Genomic DNA, 24,126 nt, shown 5'->3' on the forward strand with positions numbered 1-24,126 from the left:
GCTTCATAATACATTCTCACATCTGGTAGGAAGTATCACAATTCCTCTTCTTTGGCAAACATTTCTTAGCTATGCCTTCCCATTCTTAGCTCCTTTCAATATTTTCCCAAGATCTGGTACCAGTTATCCTCTGAGTTCCTTTCCGTGAGAAGAGCAGAAGACATCAAAACCCAGCGCCTAGAGGACATATTAGATTTTCCCACATACCTTGTGGCTGTAGGTAGTGTGATACCAGGGACCGCTTCTACTCTTTCAGCTTTAGAGGGGGGCTTTTTAAAGTCATAAGTCCATTTTGATGCTTCCAATTCAGTAACACCCTTTTAAACCTTGCTTCATCTAATATAGCACTTATTACACACTTCCCCCATTTTCAGACCTACCGGTACACCGTCTTTTCACCAACCTTGGTGCACCATGCTATGTGTTTAAATGCTAGCTCCTATTTACATGGGTGTTGCACAAAATTTAGAAGAATCCATCTCTCTCTCTCTCTCTCTCTCTTTTCCTTTTGGACTCTTGCCTCCATATCCTCAAGTTGGCTCAGAGTTGACTGGTCCACAAAATCTTTCCAGGTATTTTCATCTCTTTGGAGCACATCACCCGCTATCAGGAAAGAAAAGGAAAGGAGAAGCGTGGAGGGGAGGGACGACAAAATGAGAGGAGAGAAAAGAAAAAACAATCACTAAGGTGTAAGGCCCCTGGCCTCACTAATATTGCCCTCATATACTTATAATAAAAATGTAGGGGCTTCCCTGGTGGCGCAGTGGTTGGGAGTCCGCCTGCCGATGCAGGGGACGCGGGTTCGTGCCCCAGTCCGGGAAGATCCCACATGCCACAGAGCGGCTGGGCCCGTGAGCAATGGCCGCTGAGCCTGTGCGTCCGGAGCCTGTGCTCCGCAACAGGAGAGGCCACAGCAGTGAGAGGCCCACGTACCGCAAAAAAAAAAAAAAAAAAAAGTAATAAAACAGAAAAAATTTCAAGACAAAATCTTTCTCTCCTTTTTCCTAATTAGGAACCAAAATACAGACTTTGCTTTATTTTTCAATTCAAATTAATGCCACGGTTTTTATTATTGTTATTATTTATTTTTAATTAAGGGCAATTTTAGTACTAACTTCTAATATTTCAGGAGTCCCCTGGGTGGATGGATGCGTAGATAGGTATTTTATTATCTCACGATTTGACTACCCTAAATCTGCCATGCCAATCAAGCATAGTTTAAAAAACAACCAAACTGACATCAAGAATCATTAGAGAAATGTATAATATATCAAGTTTTCAAATTCTCAGCAAGTTTTGATAGGTCTGTACAATTTTCACAATAGTATCTAGGATCTACAAAAGCAAGCACAGGAGGCTTCCATGGCATTCCAATGACAAGCCCATATTCAGATCATACTCAGATACCCACCTCCAAAGCTATCACAAGGCAGTCACACACATTTTTGGCATGAGCTCAGAGTTGTATATATCTGTACACATTTATGTGTGTTTTCACATTTTAAAAAGTTATACCTGAAATGCAAAAAAAAAAACATTTAAACACAATACATAATATATTTTGTTTAATTTGTCTTGAGACAAGTTTCACACACACGGTAGTCTAGGATCATCCTACAACTGATGAAAGTTAACCGTTTTTTAATTTCATGGGAACACTATTTTTAAACACATTTTATCTCCCAAAGTCATAACATAAATCAGTCCCAAGTGCTATGTCAGTTGCTTTAACAAAAAAACAACCACCACAACCAAAACAACTGCCTATGAGGAAAAACCACTGCTCACATTTCCATCTTTACTTTGTGATTAGGGTGGGCATTCATGAGGCTCCCAATAACACCTGCATGCGTAAACCATCTTTTCCTCTGCAGCACCACCAACTTTGGGGTGATGGTCTGTGAAATCAAAGCATCTCCAAAGCGGTCCTCTCCCCCTTTTACCTTGAATTAAAGTGCAAGTTTTGACTCAAGTACTGAACACTAGACACCACATTCCAAAGGGAAATACAACGGTATAAAGCAACATTTTCAAAGGAAGCATGCCAGGCAGGTTATGCAGGTTAAGATATAACCATTTATCCATGTCAGAGGCAAAAAGAGTTGGAGATTTTTGAAGATGAAAGTTTTTGGAGCAAGTTGCCAGCATGCTGTGTGAATCTGACCAGAAGATCTATGGGGTTGTTTGCTTACCGCAAGTGTAAGGCAAAGAGCTTCAAAGGGCTACCCAGGGATTGAAAATTGTATCCTCATTACCCTCTGAGCTTCTGAAGGTAAAGTATTTCCCTTGGACCAGATCTGAGCCATGCAAGATAGCGCTAGCTGTCTTAGATCCTGTTCAGGATCATCCGCTGGAAAGTAGGTATCAGAGCAAAAAGCAGCAAGGGGTGTACTTCAGAATGACTCCTTGAGACTGTGGATGACCAAATACAAATGCACTTCTGCAGGTCAAGGGAGCTCTGGGAAACAAAGAAGCACCTGTTAGAAGAAGGGCCAGTTTTAAACACAGACCAAATGGAGAGGGCCAGTTTTAAGTACTGGATCATCAACAGTCCTTGTCAAGTAAGAACTTTCTTATCTCCCCAACCTTTTCTCTGCTATGAGCTCTAACCCTAGAGCAGCAAGAAACTTCAGTTACCAAGATAGAGAAGAAGTAGGAGCACTTCAGAGAGAGAGGGGTGGGGGGAGAAGGAGAGGGAAAGGGAAGGAGGGAGAGGGAGAGAGAGAGAGAGAGAGAGGCGAGGACTCCCATTTCCTACAGCTCTTTGCCTTCTGCGTGCTCATGCTGGGAAAGGGAAGACATGTAACTTTCAAGCAAGACTGTGATTTTGATTGTTACAGGAACATGGACATTACAAATGACTATGGTTCATTTTCTCATTGGAAGCAACAGGGAAGTCTTTGATTTTCAAAAGTCGTGGGAATTGCTTGGATTGTCATTTGCAGGATGATCAGACCATTTTCAAAGCTGTCCCCCTTGTCTTTTTATTCCCTCCTGCCCTTGACTTTCACACACAACCTTTTTTCCTCTTCTTCATGCTACAGTTTAATAATGATAGTCACAACAACAGCCCACATTACTGAATGCTTACTCTGCGCCAGGCACTCTGCTATGTATTCTATACATACATTTCCCATTTCATCTTCATACGAATCTGTATTATTACCACCCCTATTTTACATATGAGGAGACTGAGGTTTATCCATGGTTGCAAGTAGGTAGAGGACTGGGAATTTACCCAGGTAGCCTGACTCGAAAACAATGAATAACATGTATCCTCTCAGTTCAAAGGATAAAAAATACGAGGCTTGCTTTCTTTAATAAACATATGTGGATCTCCCCCCACTTCACGAGAAAATGGGAACATTCCACTGAAGGAGAATTAGTAGAAAAGTAAACATAGCTATTTTTTGTAATCATAAAATCCGCTGATGTACACACTTATTCCAGACTCCTGGATGATATCATTATGTCAACAATCACAAAGCTTTCTCAATCTGGACATGAAATAACTGCAATCAAAACAACAATATCTAAAATTTGTAATGTTTCAGCTTTAAAACTGCCTTTTCCTATTTTAATCTAATTTTCTTCTCACAACAATCCTGGGAGTAGGTATCATGAATACTAAGTTTTCCATGAGGAAATGAAGATTAAAGCTTTTAAAAACTGTGATTTGTTTAACACCAAAAATGAATACATGAGAGTCAAGACTAAAGGGAGCACAGAACAGGGACCTCCCTGGTGGTCCAGTGGGGAAGACTCGAGCTCACAATGCAGGGGGCCTGGGTTCGATCCCTGATCGGGGAACTAGATCCCGCACACTGCAACTAAGACCCGGTGCAGCCAAAATAAATTAATTAATTAAAAGGGGGAGCACATATCAAAGGGAAGTTGACATATCAACTCATAGTTGCATCAAGATTTATATGAATCACTCTTGATCCTTATGGTTTGCATTTTTCAGTAATCAAGATGCCTCACAAATCCTCTTCCATATAATGAATCCCTCACTTCATTCCAATGAGATAATTCATGGCAACTAACGAAGCATATGGTTTTCAGATGTAGAAAGTAGGGCCTCAAGAAGTAAAGGAGCTGGCCAAGTCACTGGGATACAAGAATCTTATAGGATTCTACCAAACTGAGTTGAATTTATGTCCTAATATGGAAAGGCATGCCTTTTCTCACTAGAGAGATTCTTCTAGAACTTCAAAACCATGCCACTATATTTCACAGTAACCTAGTCATCTGGATTGCTGTTCTCTGAGAGAGCAAAGTTTCATGCAAGCAATTAGTCCTGCTAATTACATTCCAGGCTTTCTTTTTCTTTTTTGAATTCCAAAAGTTAAAGCGTTCTTTTCTATGATTCATCTCCTCACAAGCAAAGACTCATAAACATGCCCACCTTCCAACCACTATATTTTTCACACTCTCAATAGCCAAAACTACTAACAATTCACTAACACAGTGGTTCTCGGACTTGAGCGTTGCTCAGAACCATCTAGATGTCTGGTTAAAACACAGACTTCCTTCCCCAGAGTCTCTGATTCAATCACATCTGGAGTGGTGCCTGACAGTGGGCACTGCTAACAGATTTCCAGGGGATGCTGCCACTGCTGGTCTGGGTACCACACTTTGGGAGAACCCCCGGATACGTATTTCTCCCAAACGTTCCCTTAAAGGGTCCCCACTGAAAACCGCTCAGCTGCTAAGGCTTCTATTTGGAGGAAAAGGAAACAGTTGTCATGACTCATGGCCTTTTTCAAGTTTTTCCAGGCACAAAATTAAAAACAGAAAACGACTAGATTGAAAGCAAAATGAAAACAGCTAAACTGTCTAAATTTTGACTTACGGCATGGTTTCTGGGGTTAAGAAAAAAAACCTAATAACGACTCACGTGATCCTGAGGCTGACCACACTGAAAGCTGTCACCACTGAGGCTACCAGAAAAACCTGGAGACCAAGCCAGGCTGCTCCTGTCCTAACCCAGAATCATCTCAGACACTTGGCTTCCAAGTTGGTTTGGTTTTGTTTTTCTCTGTCAATAGTAAGTTCTTGCATACAATTCTCCAAACACATCATCAACCTATAACACTTTTCATTACTCATTTTTTTCTACACCGTCTCTACTACTCTTTTAACAGAAAAAAAATGTTAACTGTCCACAAACAGATACTGTTGGAACATCCATCAGGTAGATCAAAAATCTGCAGAGAGAAGCTGGCAAAGGAGGTTTCTTCAGCTTCCTTTATTTTTGTGATCATCATCTCTAGACAGCTCTCAGGGAGATTTTCATTCCATTTTGCATCTCTTTGGGGAAAATGAAGGCATTTTATGTTATGGTATAAAATACTTCAGTATTTTAGTTTATTTTTCAAAAGTGTGGCTAGTATTTTAAACAGCACTGTTCCATAAATAAAAACTGACAAGAAACGTTGTTATTACAAGATACAACATTTCTGCTTAGAAAAGAAGCTGTTAGTTCTACCTTTAATATAGGAATATATTGCAGGAACTACTGCCCTTTTACTCTGATCACCATGAGTCCATTAAATTTCAAACTACGGGCCAGCCAGTGAAGGATAACACTAATAAGTGATGAACCAAAGCCATCCAAATGTAGTCTTTATGTCCCAGTGCTAAGAGAAGGAAAAACATAAGGATGATGGTAAGGTCACTGAATACACAGATTTGGAAAGAAATTATCCTGTTTGAGCGTGAGTCACCAAAACTACTTCCTTAGTGATAAAAGTTGCCTAAGTAACCTAGATGCCTGATTCTGCTAAGAAGTACATGGGCAGTGGGTTGGGTTTCAAACCCACTAATCATTTCCTTTACTTAATTGCTAACTGCTCTTCCCGGCTGCCGTTTGGGGCCTGAGTTTTCTGTAGTAACCCAGCAACTAGTTATTATGCTCTATTTTATCAAGGAGAACAAAACAGCAAACTCAACGTTTCCATGGATTTCAGAGGAAGAGTCGCTCTTATTTCACTCTGACTTGAGGGGCACATCATGAAACTACTGAACTAGATCTCAGTGTGACAGCATGATTATGCAAGACTTAGAGACAAAAGGATTTAACAGAGAAGAGATGAGTCAGTTAAGGGGCCCTCTGAGGGCCAGGAAGGTGCTTTATTCAATTCTGGGTCCTCAGAGCCCAGAAGAGAGCCTGGCCCCCAGGAGGACTCAAAATTCATTGACTGAACAGGGTCACTGCTTCTCTTAAGAATATTCCAATCTATTAAGTAATAGCACTGCTGCTGAGTTGGGATTTCATCAGGCTGTTATGTCTTCATGCATCCTTTTCCCCATCTATCTACAACGGGGCTGTGATATTGGTTGCTCTTGCCCTTGTACTCATATGAAGCACTTTACCAATGCTCTTTTTTAACAGAGAGCTGGGACAAGGGAGTATTTCTTGGAAAAATCTGAGATGAAACGGCAATGAGATTAGTATTGGGCAAGAAATGTTTAAACCTGGGTAGTAAGGTCAAATGTGTTATCAGTAACATTGCCTGAGTTTGGCTTCAAGAATCTTGGTGGTCGGATAGCTCACTAAACCTCTCATTTCTAAACCACACTCACTCACTCACACATTCACTAAACCACACGTCTCTCATTATTCTTGGACTATGTAATAACAGTATTCCAGATGTTAACAAATCTCTCTAAAATTCAAACTCATAGAGAGTAAGTACGGGGAGAAGTTGTTCTTACTTATAGAGGCAATGTGTTCCAAAAATGTGGTCAGTTTCTTTCTTTTCCACTAGCAAGTGTGGGTAAAGGATTGTTATTCATTTAATTGCATGCAGGGATGATATGTCATAACCATCAAATCATTCTGATGGGCTGAGTCAGAATTAAGAAATGAGATCTCCACAGAAAAGCCCCAAAATGCCCATGGACGTCTTGATGATTCATGAAGGGCACCATATTCTCTGAATCATAAGGGGTCTTGTGGCTGTATCAGAACAGGGGGGGGAAAAAGTCCAAAGAGATAGACAAGACACCATGGTTAGAATTCCAGAGAGCTGGGGATGTCACCAGCAGCAGTACAAAAAATACCACAGCATGGGAAATACCGCACTACAGTGGAGTTTGGAGTGTGAGACCTACAGCCAGAAGTCCTGGGTTCAAATCCCAGGTCTGCCACTTCCTGGCTGTGTGAGCCTGAGCAAGTTACTTACCTGTTCTGTGCCTCAGTTTCTTCATATGTCTAGTAGGGTTGTTGTGAGGACTAAATAAGTTAACACATGGCAGACAGCAGGCAGTCAATATACATAGGCTATCATTACGATTACCATGAGCTTTCCTATCTGGGCCACACGCTAACTTAAGGAACAACATCAAAGTTATGCCTGGTTATCATTACCATTGTTTAGAGTTCACTAATCAAGGACTGTGAAAACCAACCCAAAGTCAGCACAAGGAAAACCCTGATTAGACATGCAAATAGCACTGCACTGTATTCTGTGCACACATGTCCAACCCCCCGAAGCTCTCGAGATGACCGATAAATAAATTACCATCTTGTTTAGAACAGTTTTTCATAATTTATGATATGAAAAGTATATTTAATCTATATTAAGCTCAAACCCCATATTTTTGCGGTTATTCCATATAGCCATACGAGTCCCATTAGAAGGCATATTTCTAGTACTTAGCTAATTAGAATCACAAAGCCTTACTCAATATTTTAGGAACCATTGCAGCAGAATTACGGAGAGGGCTGCCAATCCCTTTATTCTGCTACAGTTGACTCAGAATGGTCTTTCTTAACTTACTTCCCATTCCAATGAAATTTCTTAATCCTTTTGCCTTGCTTAGTTTTATCCTCATGCCATTTTATAGGTCCTTTCATTGGCCACATAGCTCCATTTAGGGTTACTCTGATTTATAAGTTCACTTTTTTTCCTAACACTTTGCCTTTTTTTTTGTAATTAGGAGAACATAGTTTCACATCTTTTGTATTGGACTTTTTTTCCCTCAGCATGTTTTTGATTTCCATCTCTAACCCCTACAAATCACCTTGATCTTTGTCAGCATAAACACAAAGACCAAAGTTTGATGGGGTATATTTTCAACTCTGAGTTTATCAAATACAGTCAAAATTAAATTTAATATTCAAGATTCTGAAGAACATCATTTCACTGGCTAAATGAATGTGATACAGCAGAGCTAAAGCTTCTCCAGACTTTTGGAAAGATTGGTCGATTCATTCGTCAGTTTTGAGGTAAGTGGGATGGGGTTCCTTTATTTTTCCCAAATATAAAGAAAAGAGATTATGGCTATAAGATAATCAATATCCCTTTCCCAACTTCACAGGTTACCATAAAGAAACCAAATATTATTTTTTAAAAATTCTTCAGTTCTTTCAAAGAAAAGTATGCTATTAAACAAAGTTATTATAATTAGACCCATTACCAAAATATCTTCTGGAAAAAAAAAAGTCTGCCCCTTGGGAACTTGATGACCTCCTCAAAATAAGCTGAATAGATTCCCAGGATGCCAAAGCACTTGGCAAATTTTCTGGCACTGGCACGACTTTCTTCTCTATCCTGAAAATGGTAAAAACAACATTATAGGACACAGGGCAAAACCTGCTTGTTTTCTTAAGGTCTCACTAGGCTAGTAACTGAACGGTGACGGTATCACTTAGCTCTCTTTCAAATAAGGTCTGGTTTTTATAACTGGACTGCTTTTGTCTTGCTTTTTGGATCTAGTGAACCAGTAATGACAATGTAGCTTCACGTCTTTGTCTAACATGGACTCGAACTGGTTTTTTTTTTGCACTAGGTTTTTCCCTCAGTATATTAATTAATATTCCCTGTTCCTCCTACATCTTCACCACCTTCTCTTTCCTTAGTCAGAGACAGTACCTTAGACTTTGATGAAAAGATAAATTATATATGCGCTAATCTAAAGTTCTAGAGATGACAGATGAATACATTACAATATTGTTTCAGAACAAATTTTCATAACTTGTGATATGAAAAAAGTACATTTAATCTATATTAAGCTCAAATTCCATAATATTGTTGAAGCAGATGTAGTTTTATGGGAAACTATCATCTGCTTTCCCCACAAAAGTATCAAAGAAAATTCTAGAAGTTTGTCTTTAAGCTTCTTTTTCTCTGAATTTTTTTTTTTTTGAGACACAAAAATGATGGGCATGTAAGTGTTCCGTGTCTCTGAACTTTTCAAAACTGTTTTAGAGGATACTGAAAAAGCCCCTGATTTTGCACCAACTGGGGAAAACCAGACCAACACCTGCAAATCGCATATGGAACAATCTAAAGCAATCCATATTAATTTATGTGAACAGACTAGAATGCTGTAGGGAGTAAAACTGCATGACCCCTTGGGTTTATACCCCACCTTCTTCATGAGGTTTTGCTCTATATAGACTAGAGGAGGGAAGATACTTCCAGGGAAATGGATCTGAGTGAATTATCTTTCATCTCAGATTAATTTTCCACCAAGAAACAATTGTTTTCCACCTGTGAGGATTCCATTCTCTTAGTCTGTCCGGGAAGCTCAGAGCCCTCGACTTGTTCCTCCTCTCCAACTTCAGGCTTGGCTTACGCCCACCAGTGTGTCTGACTTTGAATCAAAACCTCTTTCTCTTAATAACTGCATGCTTAAGACTCCCGAAAGATCAGGCTTTTACCGTTCACGTGATCTACTGCAAACAGCTCTCAGATGGGTCTCCCCAATTCATCCTCCACAACAGGCCAAAACAATCTTCCTGAAACACGGCCACAAGCACCTCTTTCTCCTAGTCAAAAATCACAGTGAATTCCCACTGCCCACCACATTAATTATAAACTCCTCTCCTTGGCATTTAGTCCTCCAACGCATGATCCCATATTAGCTTTCCATTCCCTTTCTCCCCTACAACTGCTCCATAATCAGCCACACTGGGATTCTTACTATTACCTACATGTCCCTAGAAGTCGGACACACGCAATTTTTGCTTATACTGTTTCATCAACTTTGAGCATCGTTTCTCTAGGATAAGCTGTAGAAATCATACTCATTGCTCAAATACCACCTTCTCTGCATACATTTTCTGATCTCCCCCAAATGCACATGATCACTTCTCCATCTAAACCCTTCAGCTCACTCACTCACCAGACTCTGCTATGTATCACAGCTCTTTTATGTGGTTCCTAATTTTTTCAAGGCTGTGAGCTCCCCAGAGGCATGAAAAGTTTCTTAACTTACCTGAGTATACTAAGAAGTGCTGCAGGCAGTGCAGAAAACGAGTTCCCCTGCCTGATGAACAGAATGTGAGGAAAGATGTGAGGGCGGGGGAAATGTGGCGTATTCATGGAATAGAAAAGAACTTAGGGCCCCACTGAAATTGCTGTCTTGGTGGGAGCAGTGGGAACTCAGGATGGATGGGAACATCCTTAGCCTAGCTTTCAAAGGCCACTGTCAAACTATGAGCCTCAACTTCCGCTGAAGCAAAATTTCTACTTGTAATTGTACTAACTGCAATTCTTTGGTTTGTTCCTTTACTTAAGTATTGTCTCTCTGTATCACACATACGTACACATGGACTCAGCTCTACGTCCCAAGAGCACATGGATTATACCTGCCTTGTTCACGTTCCCTGCTGTCTAGCAGGATGCCTGGAACATGGTAAATATTCAATACATGTGTTTTGAGTCAGTTACTAAAAGCTGTGGATCATAATACCCTTTAAAGATTAGAGGACGTCATGTTTAAAATGACTAGCACACTGCTTGAACATAATAGACACTAGTAAATATTAGTCTCCTCTTTCTTCCCTCCCTCCCTTTATGAACTGCAAACGCACTAATTCATACATTCAACAAATGCACCAGGCTTCTCTGCAGGCACTGGAGATAGGCCAGTGAACAAAAGAGAGAAAAGTCTCTACCCTCCTGGAACTTAACCTTCTCACAAGGGAATGAGTGATTCACTTTGGATCTTTAGGGAGTCTCAAGCATGCAGTTGTTAAGAAAAAGAGGTTTTGGTTCAAAGTCAGACACACTGGTGGGGGTAAGCAGAGCCTGGAAGAAGGGAAGCCAATTGCAGTACTGCTGGGATGAGGTAAAAAAATGGCTTGGATGTGAGTCACAGCAACATAACAGGAGTGTGTGCAGAAAGCAACGGACAGGACACACACGGGATCTGAGCCATCGAAGGGTAAGGAGGTGGCAAGGATGATGAAAGTTTCCAATCTTGTTAGTTTGCTATGTTGCCTTAAATAGACAGGGGAGTTCTGAAGGGGAAGCTCCTGTGGGTGGTGGGGTTTAGGGTGTGAGATGAGCTAAGTCCAACCTTGGATATAACGCCTTTCAAGAGACTGAAAGGAGTCCAGGTGAAAATATTTCACTCTCGAAGTAAGGATTTAGAGTCAGGTAAAAACCAAACTCCCTTCTTATCTATTATGAATGACACTGTTTGAATAACATAAAACATGATATTCTATCCCCAAATTCCTTTAGGAATCTGCTCCTTCACAACACCATCGGGCAGTTATCCTCCCTCTGCAGCTCCTGAAACACAGTATGCCCCTAAATGATATTTGTGAATTAAACTGCTTAATAGCAAGCAAAATTTTATCAAGACAAAGAGAAAAGAAACGTGCATTTGGAATCAGAAAGGGCTCCATTCAAATGCTTCCACCCTTCCTGCCTCTACTGCTACTTATATGACCATGGGCAGGTTTTTGGCCTGCTTCTTAGTTGCCTAGTGTTTAAAATGGATGATCTCATCCATCCCGCAGGATGCTAGGAGAGCATTAGGTTAAACTAAACACATACAAGTTTCCTGTCCTCCAGCAGACACAGAAGTTAAAGCACTTCTATTATTGATTATTATTATTATCTTTAATACTATGCCCTTTAGATTTTGCCATGATTTCCACCCTCTCACTTTATCCACCTTCTCATTGCTGACATTCCGTCCAGGCGATCCAGCTAGAAGCTGTCCTCTTGGCATGACCTCCCGCCAACCAGCTCTCCTAAAGCCTCCACAGGCCACTAAGCTCCTCTCCGCATGGCTGGCTGGTCCGTCAGTTCAAATCGCCTGATTCAACTGACATCACCACAGCTTGCAAATTCCAAAATCCCTGTTAGTACTTTAGATTTGGTAATGTTTACGCCTGGCCTACACACTGTACCACTGTGTCCTTATTTATATACAACTTGCAGCAGGCAGTGTTTGAAGATGCTTCAGGGTCCAGCGTTCGAAAACACTCTGGAAATAGGTTTTCACATCAATCAAAAAATAAATATGAAAACCGAGAAATCTATGTCTACGTACTGTTTACTTCCAAAAGGTAGCTAAGAACATGGGGGCACAGAGAGAGAAGGATTAGTTATCATGCTCAAGGATGTTAGTTCAGACATATTGATTTCCTTCATCGATGACTAGCCCTCCTTGGTTGAGGCACTGTCCTGGTTGGTGTATACTTTACCTCAGAATCAAATGAATTCTTTCCAAAATCTCATGCATTCTATATGAATGAGTAATAGTGTTTTTGTAACCTTCGCTTTTCTACACTCTACAGTCCACCCCAAGCTACGGCAATTTCTAATAGGAAGGACACATCGGATACTGTGTCTGTGTGTGCGTGTGTGTGTGCGTGCGTGTATGTGTGTGTGTGCACGTGGTATATAGCAAGTATTACGGATTGAATGTTTGTGACCCCTAAAATTTATACGTTGTAGCCCTAATCTGCGGCTGTTCAGAGGTGGGGTCTTAGGAAGGTAATTAGATTTAGATGAGGTCATGAGGGTGGGGCCCCTAAGATGGGATTAGTGTCCTCATAAGAAAAGGAAGAGACCAGAACATGCACTCCTTCTGCCACGTGCGGACACAGCAAGAAGGTGGCCATCTGCAAACCAGCAAGCAGACCCTCATCAGACACCAAATCAGCTGGCACCTTGATCTTGGACTTCCTGCCTCAAGAGCTGGGAGAAATAAACATTTGTTGCTTAAGCCCTCCAGTTATGGTATTTTGTTATAGCAGCCTAGGCTGACTAGGAAGGACAGCAAGTGAACATATCACAGTCCTGAGAATACAGATCGGGGACAGGTTAGAAAGGAGGAGGGATACCCCCAGATGATGATGAGGGCCAGCATCCATCCCAGAGGAAGTCGCCACAGGCCTGAGGAATTTGCTGTGGTCACCAACAGGGCACCCTGCCACACCGCACCAGAGCCTTGCCCTCATTTTCCGTAGTGAGTCAGTCAGCAAGAGTCCTCTGACAGCACCAGCTTGTTGCCCTGGGATCAGCATTTTAGGTGGGCGTAAGGTCCACCCTCCCTTCCCCCCAGAGGGAGATGGCTTTTTCTCCTCCTAAGGGTTCCAGGCAAACTCACAATGGTGACATTTGTTGAGCAGTGGCTTGAATAAAGGGCGCTCTGAGAGCAAGACAGTAACATGGAGCATAAGCTGGTCTGCCAGGGCACCACGCCCCAGGAATGCTCGGGAGGGACCCGCAGCCTCCCAGGGAAGGAGAGAATTAAGGAAGTCCACAGCAGGGGAGCTGTACCGCAAGGGGTCCTGCAGTTTTCGACCTTGGCAGCCCCATTTGCCAGAACTAACTGAAATGCAGTAAACAAAATATTGCCTAAAAGAGGCTTGTACAAAGAAGCTGGAATAAACCCTTCATTTGGTTCTAAGCTACTTTTCTTAAATGCCAGGTAACTTCCAGCACCCCCCTTCCAAAACACAAAACAAAAGCGGAAGAATTTTTACTTCCCCCTTACCCTCCCACCCCCATTCACTATAGAATCAAGATGCTTTTATTTTTACAGTGGTTTTGGGGCTAATCCTCTCAATACTCCTTCGGTCTTGTAAATACAAAAGAAAACACAAACCTCTGATTTTTACATTGCTACAGATATCACTAAAAGACTGGCTTGGATTGGCTCTCTTCGTCTCCCTTTGGGGGTAACCACACTGCTCTGCATGTTACTAATATCGCAACAAAAACCCTGTTGAGTGATTTACCTGGAAGGTTTTGGTGTGAGAATCTGAACACTCTTTTGGTGCCCTAGACCAAAAGTTTTTTGCTCTGTAGACAAGTTTTATCTCCCTCACTCCGAGACCAATTGCAAGAATTCTTCTGGAAAACAGGCCAAGGGACCAGTGACATTTCCCAGACAAGTCACCAGAATCCTGCAGTGAGCACCATCGCTGAGACAAAACGAACACATAAATCTACTTCCCTCAAACATTATCATTTGAGGTATAAAATTGCCTTTCATTCATCGCATTCAGCATTTAAAGTAATACCTAATTAATTCTATAACTGATGCAGATTATACCTTTAATGACTTCCGCTACAGCAGAAAAACCATTGAACAATTTGATTTTGCCACTGCAGACGCTGAGTTTCCTCTTTCACCCCAAACTTCCACATCACGTTAAAAGCCGGGTGTGGTTTTATGGGGGCAGGGGTAGGCCGAGAGGAGACCGGAGGGAAGGGTGGGAGGGAACTTTGCAAGAAGAACCTTCCCGGAGTGCGTTTGTGATGCCGCAGACCCGCGTTTGGCGGTTATAGAGGCCAGGCCGAAGTTTCTTACTAAAGAGAAGTCTGAACATTGGAGCAAAATCAACAGACTTTGGCGAGTTCTTAAGAATTTACGGGCGTCCTAGTCTCCACGCAGGCGAACTGCACACAAGAAAGCGCAGGCCCAGCTCGAAGTTGCGTAAAACTTCCAACAAATGCGCGCGCGCGCGCGCGCCCGGGGAGACTTGGGTCAATCTCGTCTAACGGTTTCCCTGAACCGCTAGCAGCCCTCGACCTCGGCGGGACGGCCCGGCGCAATGACTCGCCGCCAGTGACTCAGCGACCCCACCCATCTCCCCCGGGCTTTCCTCGCAGTTCCCGCCGCCCAAAGCCGGACCCAGCCCGTCAGGTCCCCGGAGAGGGCTCTCCAAGACTAGAGGGCGAAGAGAGATGGGGCCCGACCGACGCCCCTTCCGCAGCAAGCGGTGCGCAAGGCTGCGCGGGGGGCTCGAGCCCTGCGTCCCGGGCTGTGCGCGCTCCCACCTCGCGCTCCAATCCCAGACCCTCTTTGTTTCTTTGTCCACGCCTTCCGATCTGCTGGAACCCGCACTCCCCCTCTTCCCGCGGGTCTCCCCACCCACCCGCTCCCTGCGGACCGCAGCCCCGTTGCTGCGCGCCCCTCCCGCGCCGCTCTGGCTCGGTGCCCGGGACCCCTCCGGTCCAGTCCCCGGCGGGTCCCCCCACCACTGAGCGACACCGCCTTTTTCAGCACCCAGAGGTGAGCAGAGCCCGGGCCACCATCAGGAAAGCCCCCGAAATCCCCAGCCCAGCCATGAAGTAACCGAGACTGTACCCAGTCCCCAGGGCGGAGGACGGGGGAGGAGCAAGGCTCCAGGGCGCCCCCGCCCTAACCCCCCGCCCAGCCTTCCCCATTGGTTGGCGCACTCTGCCTCCGGGATGGCAGTGGGAGGGGACCCTGCTTCCTAACCGGCTTATAAAATCTGCGCCCTCGGCGGGGTCCCGTCCTCTGCCACTCTCGCTCCGGGCTCTCCGCTCCAGAGACTCAGCAGCGCTCCCTTTGCCCACACCCACCGCGCCCTCGCGCGCCTCTCCTCCCGGAGCTAGCCCGCGCCACCGCAGCCGCCCAGCCCACCGCCGCCCTCTGCAGTCATGTCCAGCAGGTCCGTGTCCTCGTCCTCCTACCGCAGGATGTTCGGCAGCTCTGGCACCGCGAGCCGGCCGAGCTCCAGCCGGAGCTACGTGACCACGGCCACCCGCACCTACAGCCTGGGCAGCGCGCTGCGCCCCAGCACCAGCCGCAGCCTCTACGCCTCGTCCCCGGGCGGCGTGTACGCCACGCGCTCCGGGGCCATGCGCCTGCGGAGCAGCGTGCCCGGCGTGCGCCTGCTGCAGGACTCGGTGGACTTCTCGCTGGCCGACGCCATCAACACCGAGTTCAAGAACACCCGCACCAACGAGAAGGTGGAGCTGCAGGAGCTGAACGACCGCTTCGCCAACTACATCGACAAGGTGCGCTTCCTGGAGCAGCAGAACAAGATCCTGCTGGCCGAGCTCGAGCAGCTCAAGGGCCAGGGCAAGTCGCGCCTGGGGGACCTCTACGAGGAGGAGATGCGAGAGCTGCGCCGGCAGGTGGACCAACTCACCAACGACAAAGCCCGCGTCGAGGTGGAGCGCGACAACCTGTCCGAGGACATCATGCGTCTCCGGGAGAAGTAAGGAGGCGCCCACGCGGGGCCGCGGGAGGGAAGGAGAGGGGAAGCGGAGCCGCCACGCCCTTGGGGATGTGGCCCGGGCGGCGGCTGCCCGGGGGACAGCGGGGGAGCAGGGCTGTGACTGCTGCGGCGCGGCCCCGCCCTGAACCCAGATCTTGCAAGTTAGCGTTTCCTCTCTAGCCCCACTCATTTGCCCAAGAACGCCTGTCTCAGAAAGTTTCAGATTTCTTAAAACTACCGCTCTGTCTGTCCTCGAAGCCCCTTGCAAACGATGCGTGCGACTTCCCCAAACTTTGAGAAAGTTTCCTGCCCCCCCTTCCCACACCTCCCACGGCGGGCTGCCAGCCACGGGGCCGTGCAGGGAGCGAGACAAAGAGACTGCAGAGTCTCCTCCGGGGTGGGGTGGTGGCGGTCGTCTCGCAGGTCGTGGTGGCAACCGTGATTGCCTTTCCACGCGGTGGCCAAGGCCCCGCTCAAACTAGCCGAGGGCAGCAGCCCCAAAAGCCGCGGTCGCTGGCTGCCCGCGGAGGTGGCGCAGCAGCGCTGGTCTGGCGGCCACGGCCGGGTGTTTGGGTGTGGTCGCCCCGCCCCTGGCGGTTTCCCCGTGCCCCTGTGGTTAACGCGCGCCTGTTTCAGGTTGCAGGAGGAGATGCTTCAGAGGGAGGAAGCCGAGAGCACCCTGCAGTCTTTCAGACAGGTTTGTAGATTCTGTTCCCACTCGCAGCCACCGGACGCCACCCACCCACGCGCCCCACGAGCAGTTCTAAAAGTTGCTTTAACCCAAGTATAAATCGTGCCAAACTTCACGTCTGCGCTCCAAGCCCCCTAGTGGCAGAAAGACCTCAGTTCGGAGCTGCTCCGGACAAAAACCCTTGAATGATCAAACCGTTCTCTAGGACATAAAGGGAAGTCTTTAACTTTTTACTTTGTTTCAAGATTTTTTTTCCAAACAAATCATTTTTTCCGTTTCATTTTTGCAACACGTTGATATTCTGATCTCGAACAGTTACAGTTTGATTTAGATGGCGGTTTGCCAAAGTCAAGTTGGCTGCCTTTTACAAGGCCCCCAAAAGCGCAGTTCTGCCCTGTAGTTTCAAATGTAAAATGTATTGGAGGATAAGAAACTTAGTTTAACTGGACTTAAGCCAGCAAGTTTCTTTTCTTCGCTTCGCTGCAAGTTCTACTGTGGCCCTAAGCTTAGATAGCAGTATCCCTATGCACAACTATTGGCTGAAAGGTATTAATGGTTTCTACAGGCTTCACTGTGGAATGTAGATACAGACATCCTGGCAAGTGGGGCCGTTCTGGCTGGAAAGAATAGGAGTCTTTGTGTTCCCAGAGACGCTTTGCAACAGGCTGCATTCTTACTGACTATGTAATGATGCAAGCACCGTTCTAATTGGACACAAGTATTTGCTAACATCCGTTATCTAATATCTGGCCCAGACTCCCAAGTATGTGATGTGAAGACTTCTTAAAGCTACAGTCATACCTCACATGTGGAAAGGCCTTTCTTCTTTGAACCTTTGTATTCTTTAGCATGTCCTCTCCATAAAGCATAAACCTGAAAATGAAGAATGGGGTTTTAAGTAAAAGGTTTTCTTGCTCCAAAGATAGATGGCCTTAAATGATTTTTAACTTAAAATTGGAATCCCAAAGCAGGAAGAGTCGCCAGCATAGTTGCATTCTCCTGAACACTTACTGGGACGACTATAAAAGCTCCTTCAGACGAACAGCCTAGAATAACATTTTGAGGCAGAAATACATTTACCAAATTAAACACAGCAATGAGTAGTTTATTTTAGTCGTGGGGCATTTCTGATCATCATGTCTGTAGTGTTTTCTACCCCCAGTAGCAACCTCATGTAAAACAATATTAGTATAAATTGTCCCTATTTAGGGATGAGGTAAAACCCCTCACATTCTCTTCGAAGAAGCAGAATGTGACACACTGAACTTTTCTATAGAGTAAATCATCTTGTATATCTTTTGTAGGGTTTAACAGCAAGCAAAAATGAAATTTTTTCTCCAAGGCTGATCTTTTTTTATCACTTACTCCTCACTCATTTTTCCATGAAGGTGATAGAAGCATGTCAATATTTTAAGACTGTAAAGCTATAAACTGTACTCCAAATATAATTGCTTACAAGATAAGAGGTATAAAAATCCTCACGACATTCCCTTCAGGGGAAATTAAATCTTTGGGTTGTAGCAGTTTACAGATTGTGGAAACAGAGAAGGAGACCAGAGCAGCACAAATTTTACACAGTTAACACCGTATGCATTTTGATCAGTCATTCTGAAACAAGCTGAGGAACCAAACTGACACAGAGCTAAGTGAAAAAGATGTGGCCACACCCTTGTGGGATGAGATAGGGGAGTTCCAGGAGAAAAATCTACCAGAGGAAGCAAAGCAAATACAGTTCAGGGTTACACTTCTTGTTCCTTATTTGCCTGAGCTACGCTTGTACCGGGGCGCATCCTGAATTGGAGTATAAATCTAGCCTTGTAGCTTGAGTGCCAGATGACTTGCTTGGGACCCCAAGGATAAATTTCAAAAGGTTTGAGTAGAGGGGGGGATAAAACAGCTTACGTACTATCTGCTGACACTTCTGGAGCACTAATTTCTGTTCTGCACGTTCTCACGTACACACGAAGTTGTGAAACCTGACGGACTCCCATCATCCTACTGTTCCATGATGTGAACCCCCCAAAATGCTGTGGCATTGATTTCCTAGATTTAAAAAAGTAATAGAAACTTCACTGATATAATGTGGATTCAATAATAATGGATTGACCGCAGCCTACCATGTTGGCATACACTTATTTATTTATTTTAAAATTGTCTACTGGTCACCTTGAGTACAACTCAGCAGACCGCAATTCAAATTTGTTACTGTAGCATGGGGGTGATTTACAAACTTCTTCGAAGGTTATAAAATTCGTCAGTGCCCTTCTTTATAATAAAGAGACCTAAGGTCATATAGTTCATTTGAAATGAATACATGGGATAGGCCACAGACGTTAGCATCCTCCTTCATGCCCTGTCTTTTCTCTTTTGGAAACAGGATGTTGACAATGCTTCGCTGGCACGTCTGGACCTGGAGCGTAAAGTGGAATCCTTGCAAGAAGAGATTGCCTTTTTGAAGAAACTACATGATGAGGTAAGAGGAGTCACAGTGTGTGAACCATTGTGGGTGAAGCTGCCCCCCGTACTTGGCATGGCTGACCTTCTCCCTTTTCTTTCCTCAGGAAATCCAGGAGCTGCAGGCCCAGATTCAAGAACAGCACGTCCAGATCGATATGGATGTTTCCAAGCCCGACCTCACGGCTGCCCTGCGTGACGTCCGCCAGCAGTACGAGAGCGTGGCCGCCAAGAACCTCCAGGAGGCTGAGGAATGGTACAAGTCCAAGGTGCGAAACGAGCAAGTGTGGCCGGATCGGAAGAAAAGCATTCTTTTCTGAAAACGCTGTACCTGTCTGCGATTCCCAAGCACCTTTTCACTGCCAAGTTTAGCTGGCTTTTCCTCCTGCGCGAGTTTTCTCTCTTGCCACATCCTCCCTGCAACTCACACCCCCTCCGTTAGAATAGCAGACGCCCTTGCCACTGCCCCGCTGTCACCGTACTTCCAGGTGACCCTCTTGCCCTTGACCTCCACCCTTTGAAAACGAGGGAAACAGAGGGAATTTCTACTTGGAAATCTCAACATTGGCCTTCCACCTCATTTCCTTTGGTTTTCAAAACAAATTAGGCGTATCCTGGAACACGTCGCAATTTGAGCTTTGAGTGTAAACGTTGGTTGGTATCATGCCTTGTTTACGTATTTGTCTGTCTGCCATCTTTAAGCCGTCTCCATTATCCGGGCCAGGTAGAACCTCAGAGGACTTGTGGACGAGGCACGTGGGTGACCCAGGTTTCTGCTTCCTCCCTGACAGTTCGCTGACCTCTCCGAGGCTGCTAACCGCAACAACGATGCCCTGCGCCAGGCCAAGCAGGAGTCGAACGAGTACCGTCGGCAGGTGCAGTCCCTCACCTGCGAGGTGGATGCCCTCAAAGGCACCGTGAGTATCACAGCGCAAGAGAGGGCCGGTCACCAGCTTGGACCCGTTTCAGGTGGCCAAGCTCAGGGTGCTATCGGAAGAAAACTTTGCTCAAAGGGAGAGAAATTTACATTTTAGTCCAAAGACTAAAATTAGTTGTCAAGACATTTTCAAAAAGAACTTGGAGATCCCAAGGTTTTAGTTTACCTATATTATTGCTTCCACTAGGAAGGGGACTCGGTACTTGTATTTTCCACTGAAAATGGGAGCGTTCCCCATTTGCTGCTAGGGAAAGGGATTGCAAATGGTCTGGAAATGGTTGGGGGGATAGCTCTGTTTGTTCGTTTGTTTCTGGGAAATAAACAGCCTTTCTCATCTCTCCTGCAGAACGAGTCTCTGGAACGCCAGATGCGTGAAATGGAAGAGAACTTTTCCGTGGAAGCTGCTAACTACCAAGACACTATTGGCCGCCTGCAGGACGAGATTCAGAACATGAAGGAAGAGATGGCTCGTCACCTGCGTGAATACCAAGATCTGCTGAATGTTAAGATGGCTCTCGACATCGAGATTGCCACCTACAGGAAGCTGCTGGAAGGAGAGGAGAGCAGGTGGGGAACGGGGGGGGGGGGGGGGGGGGGCTCGTGGGAGTGAATGCCAAGCTGCCCTGTGTGAGGTATTATGCCCCTTGCTTTCCATGCATCATCTCATTTCATCTTCAGAGCCTTGCTTCAAGGTAGCTATTTACCACTTTTTACAGATGAGGACCCTTCAGTTCAGATCTGGAGATCTGAGTTCTTTTGTCCTAGTCAGTTAATCAATATCTGAGCTGGGATTTCAACCTACGATTGATTCTGTGAAAACCGAGAGTCACTCTGTCACACCTCCAGCCCCTTGGAGAAAATGCTTGGAGTAAAATATTTAAATGTACTAATGAGACCGATCATAGGTAGATGCTTCTGAAGCAAATCCCTCACCTGTGGATTGTAAATCTTCTTATTTGATGAAAATACGAAGTGTATAAATGTATTCCTTGTTGTTTTCCAAAAAGGTTACTGTTTTTCTTCATAAACTCTTTCTAGGATTGCTCTGCCTCTTCCAAACTTTTCTTCCCTGAACCTGAGGGGTAAGCATTTGATTCTCCTTTATGAAATATTTTATTTTTTCGGCTGCACTGTGCGGCATGTGGGATCTTAGTTCCCCCACCAGGGATCAGACCCGGGCCCCCTGCAGTGGAAGTACGGAGTCCTAACCACTGGACCGCCAGGGAAGTCCCTATGAAAAATGTTAGCAGCTTGTAACCATTCTGTTTATAAAGCACTCATTTTTAAAATGATACTTGAAAAATGCCATACAAGAGAAAATTCTCTGAGATAGGCATAATTTTCAAACAAGTACTGTCTTACATTTTCTACGTCCAGTTAAAGTGAAATCCCATCTTTTTTCCCTCCCGTGGGAGTATACACTGAAGTACTCCGTCTCATCCTGATGGTACAGTGTTGTTAGCCTCTGGGTTTTAAAACAGGTAATAGTCTTTAGAATTATTTTGGGAATAGTGCTTTAAACAATCATGAACAAAAAATCATAATTCTTTGGACAAAATCATCTCTTGCCTTTTAAAAAGTTTCATTTTTACTCATTTTGGACCTGTTTTCTTTATTCAGAAACCAATCTGGATTCACTCCCTCTGGTTGACACCCATTCAAAAAGGACACTTCTGATTAAGACGGTTGAAACCAGAGATGGACAGGTTGGTATCTTTAAATCAAAATGGGAGTAATTTCAGACAGGCATTGATACACTTTTAGATCACTAAGTCTATCTCAGATACAGCTAGCTAGTTTGGGAGGTTTCAGTTTCACTCGTGCCTCCTAAAAAGAGAACAGGTCGACCTCTTCCAGCACTACACACAGCCATCTAATTATCTGGCTCCTAGATGTGAAGGTGGGACAGTAGTCTGCCTTTGTCTAAAATTAGTGATTTCCTTTGGTGCCTGATTTGAAACAGGAGTACCGCTTCCGTAAGTTACTTCCTAAACTAGTTTCATTAGACTGCCTCAGTAGCAGGAATGTCTTGATCCTGGACATAATGGCCTTCCCTGGACACTCGTAGACCCTGTCATGATGTGATACAAGGACATGCCATACGATCGAGTAGGTTCTCATTACCTCTCTGTGCCAGGAAAGAAACGGTCAAGATGTGTCGTAATCTTCCCTTGCACATAAAATGTACTAGCTGTACATTTTAATATGTGTTAATTGCTTTTAAACTTTGCGGCCTATGATTGTTACAGCATTCTTCTTCATAAACACAGTATTTTTCAAGTTTACTTTTTTAAGTCATAACATTCTATCAGATACATATTTTGCCTACAGGTGAAGCACGTCTTACACATGTATCTGTCCCTGCTCGCTGTGACCCCTGGTCACGCAGAACCAACGTGATCTTCCAACTTTCACAATAAGTGATATGCCTTTGCTAGGATTTTTCTTTGACATGCTTTATGGGGTAACTTAACCATTGGTATGTAGTATTACATTTGATCCGAGTTCTGTTTTTCTCAACAGGTCATCAACGAAACTTCCCAGCATCACGATGACCTGGAATAAAAACTGCACGTACTCCATGCGGCAAAATACTACCAGTGAGAATAAAAAAGAAATCCGTATCTTAAAGAAACAGCTTTCAAGTGCCTTTCTGCAGTTTTTTCAGGAGTGCAAGATAGATTTGAAATAGGAATAAGCTCTAGTTCTTGAGAACCAACACTCGTAAAAGATTTAGAAAAAAGTTTACAACATAATCTAGTTTACCGAAGACGCCTTGTGCTAGAATACTTTTTAAGAAGTATTTTTGAATACCATTAAAACTGCTTTTTTCCATCACGTATCTGACCAACTTGTTTCTGCTTCAATAAATCTTTGGAAAACTCTTTTGGTGTCTTGCTTATTTGATATCTAAACAATTCTCTAAATTTTATGACAATATATGTTTGGGTTAAATATTTTTTGGTCTTATTGGTCAAATTCCCACAAAATCAAGGTTAGGTTAACTTGAGAAATTCAACTTTATGCTTGAAGCGTAGCTCTTAATTTGGTCATTTTAGATAGACCTCGCTTCTTTTCAATCAAGTTATTTTTAAAATTCATAAATAGATGTTATATAATTTGTAGACAAAATGATGATAGGTCTTTTCATAAAATGAATCCAGCTGGGTCCATGTCCATGTGTGATTTCAGTTCTAACAAACAGACCTCCTAAAATTAAAAAAACTGACTAAAATGAAAACTGCATTTTGGTATGTGCAGCAGATACGTGGCACAAACTCCACTACGGGGGTTAAGGTGTAGGGCAACATCCAGGATATAACGGCTGCATCTTCCATTAGCAAGATGCAGAGAAATGGGACAAGTTCATTTAGTTCCAACATGGGAAACTACCCTGCTTTTCTGTGTGTATATCTATACCTATATGTGATATCTAAATCTATATATCCACCTACAGATATTTTTAAAGAATTGTGCTTTGGGGGAGTGATGTTAGACACAAAATAAAGGAAAATCCTTACCTGTTCATTGGGAGGTGAAATTAACACATGTGAGTCGTGGTAAAATGATGCTAGTCTCTGATCAGCTTTCAAAACCTGGAGCAATGAGAATGAAGTGCTGTGGTCATGAAAACCTTCCTATAGGTCACACAATGTGAGCAGAGTTTAGGAAGAGAGAGAAAGTCAAATAAATGAAAGAGGGAGGGTATGGCCTGGAAGCAATAGAGTTGTAATGGCCCAATGCATGTTCTGGAGGGAAATTTCCTTTGAGTAAGAAGTTCCTAGACTTAAGTCCCAATTTCCTGTATTA

The 24,126-nt window shown here is 44.2% G+C and overlaps 1 protein-coding gene across 1 annotated transcript; it reads left to right on the forward strand.

Moving 5' to 3' along the window:
• Positions 1 to 15,524: 15,524 nt before the first annotated feature.
• On the forward strand, positions 15,525 to 23,202 carry VIM (vimentin). Its single transcript, XM_082647421.1, has 9 exons — positions 15,525 to 16,234; positions 16,871 to 16,931; positions 19,303 to 19,398; positions 19,487 to 19,648; positions 20,171 to 20,296; positions 20,663 to 20,883; positions 21,355 to 21,398; positions 21,937 to 22,022; positions 22,840 to 23,202. The coding sequence occupies exons 1-9, from the start codon at positions 15,672 to 15,674 to the stop codon at positions 22,879 to 22,881; spliced, it is 1,401 nt and encodes a 466-aa protein (XP_082503547.1). The 5' UTR covers positions 15,525 to 15,671; the 3' UTR covers positions 22,882 to 23,202.
• Positions 23,203 to 24,126: the final 924 nt, after the last annotated feature.

This window comes from Grampus griseus, assembly GCF_964374135.1.
Source record: "Grampus griseus genome assembly, chromosome: 2".
NCBI lineage: Eukaryota > Metazoa > Chordata > Mammalia > Artiodactyla > Delphinidae > Grampus > Grampus griseus.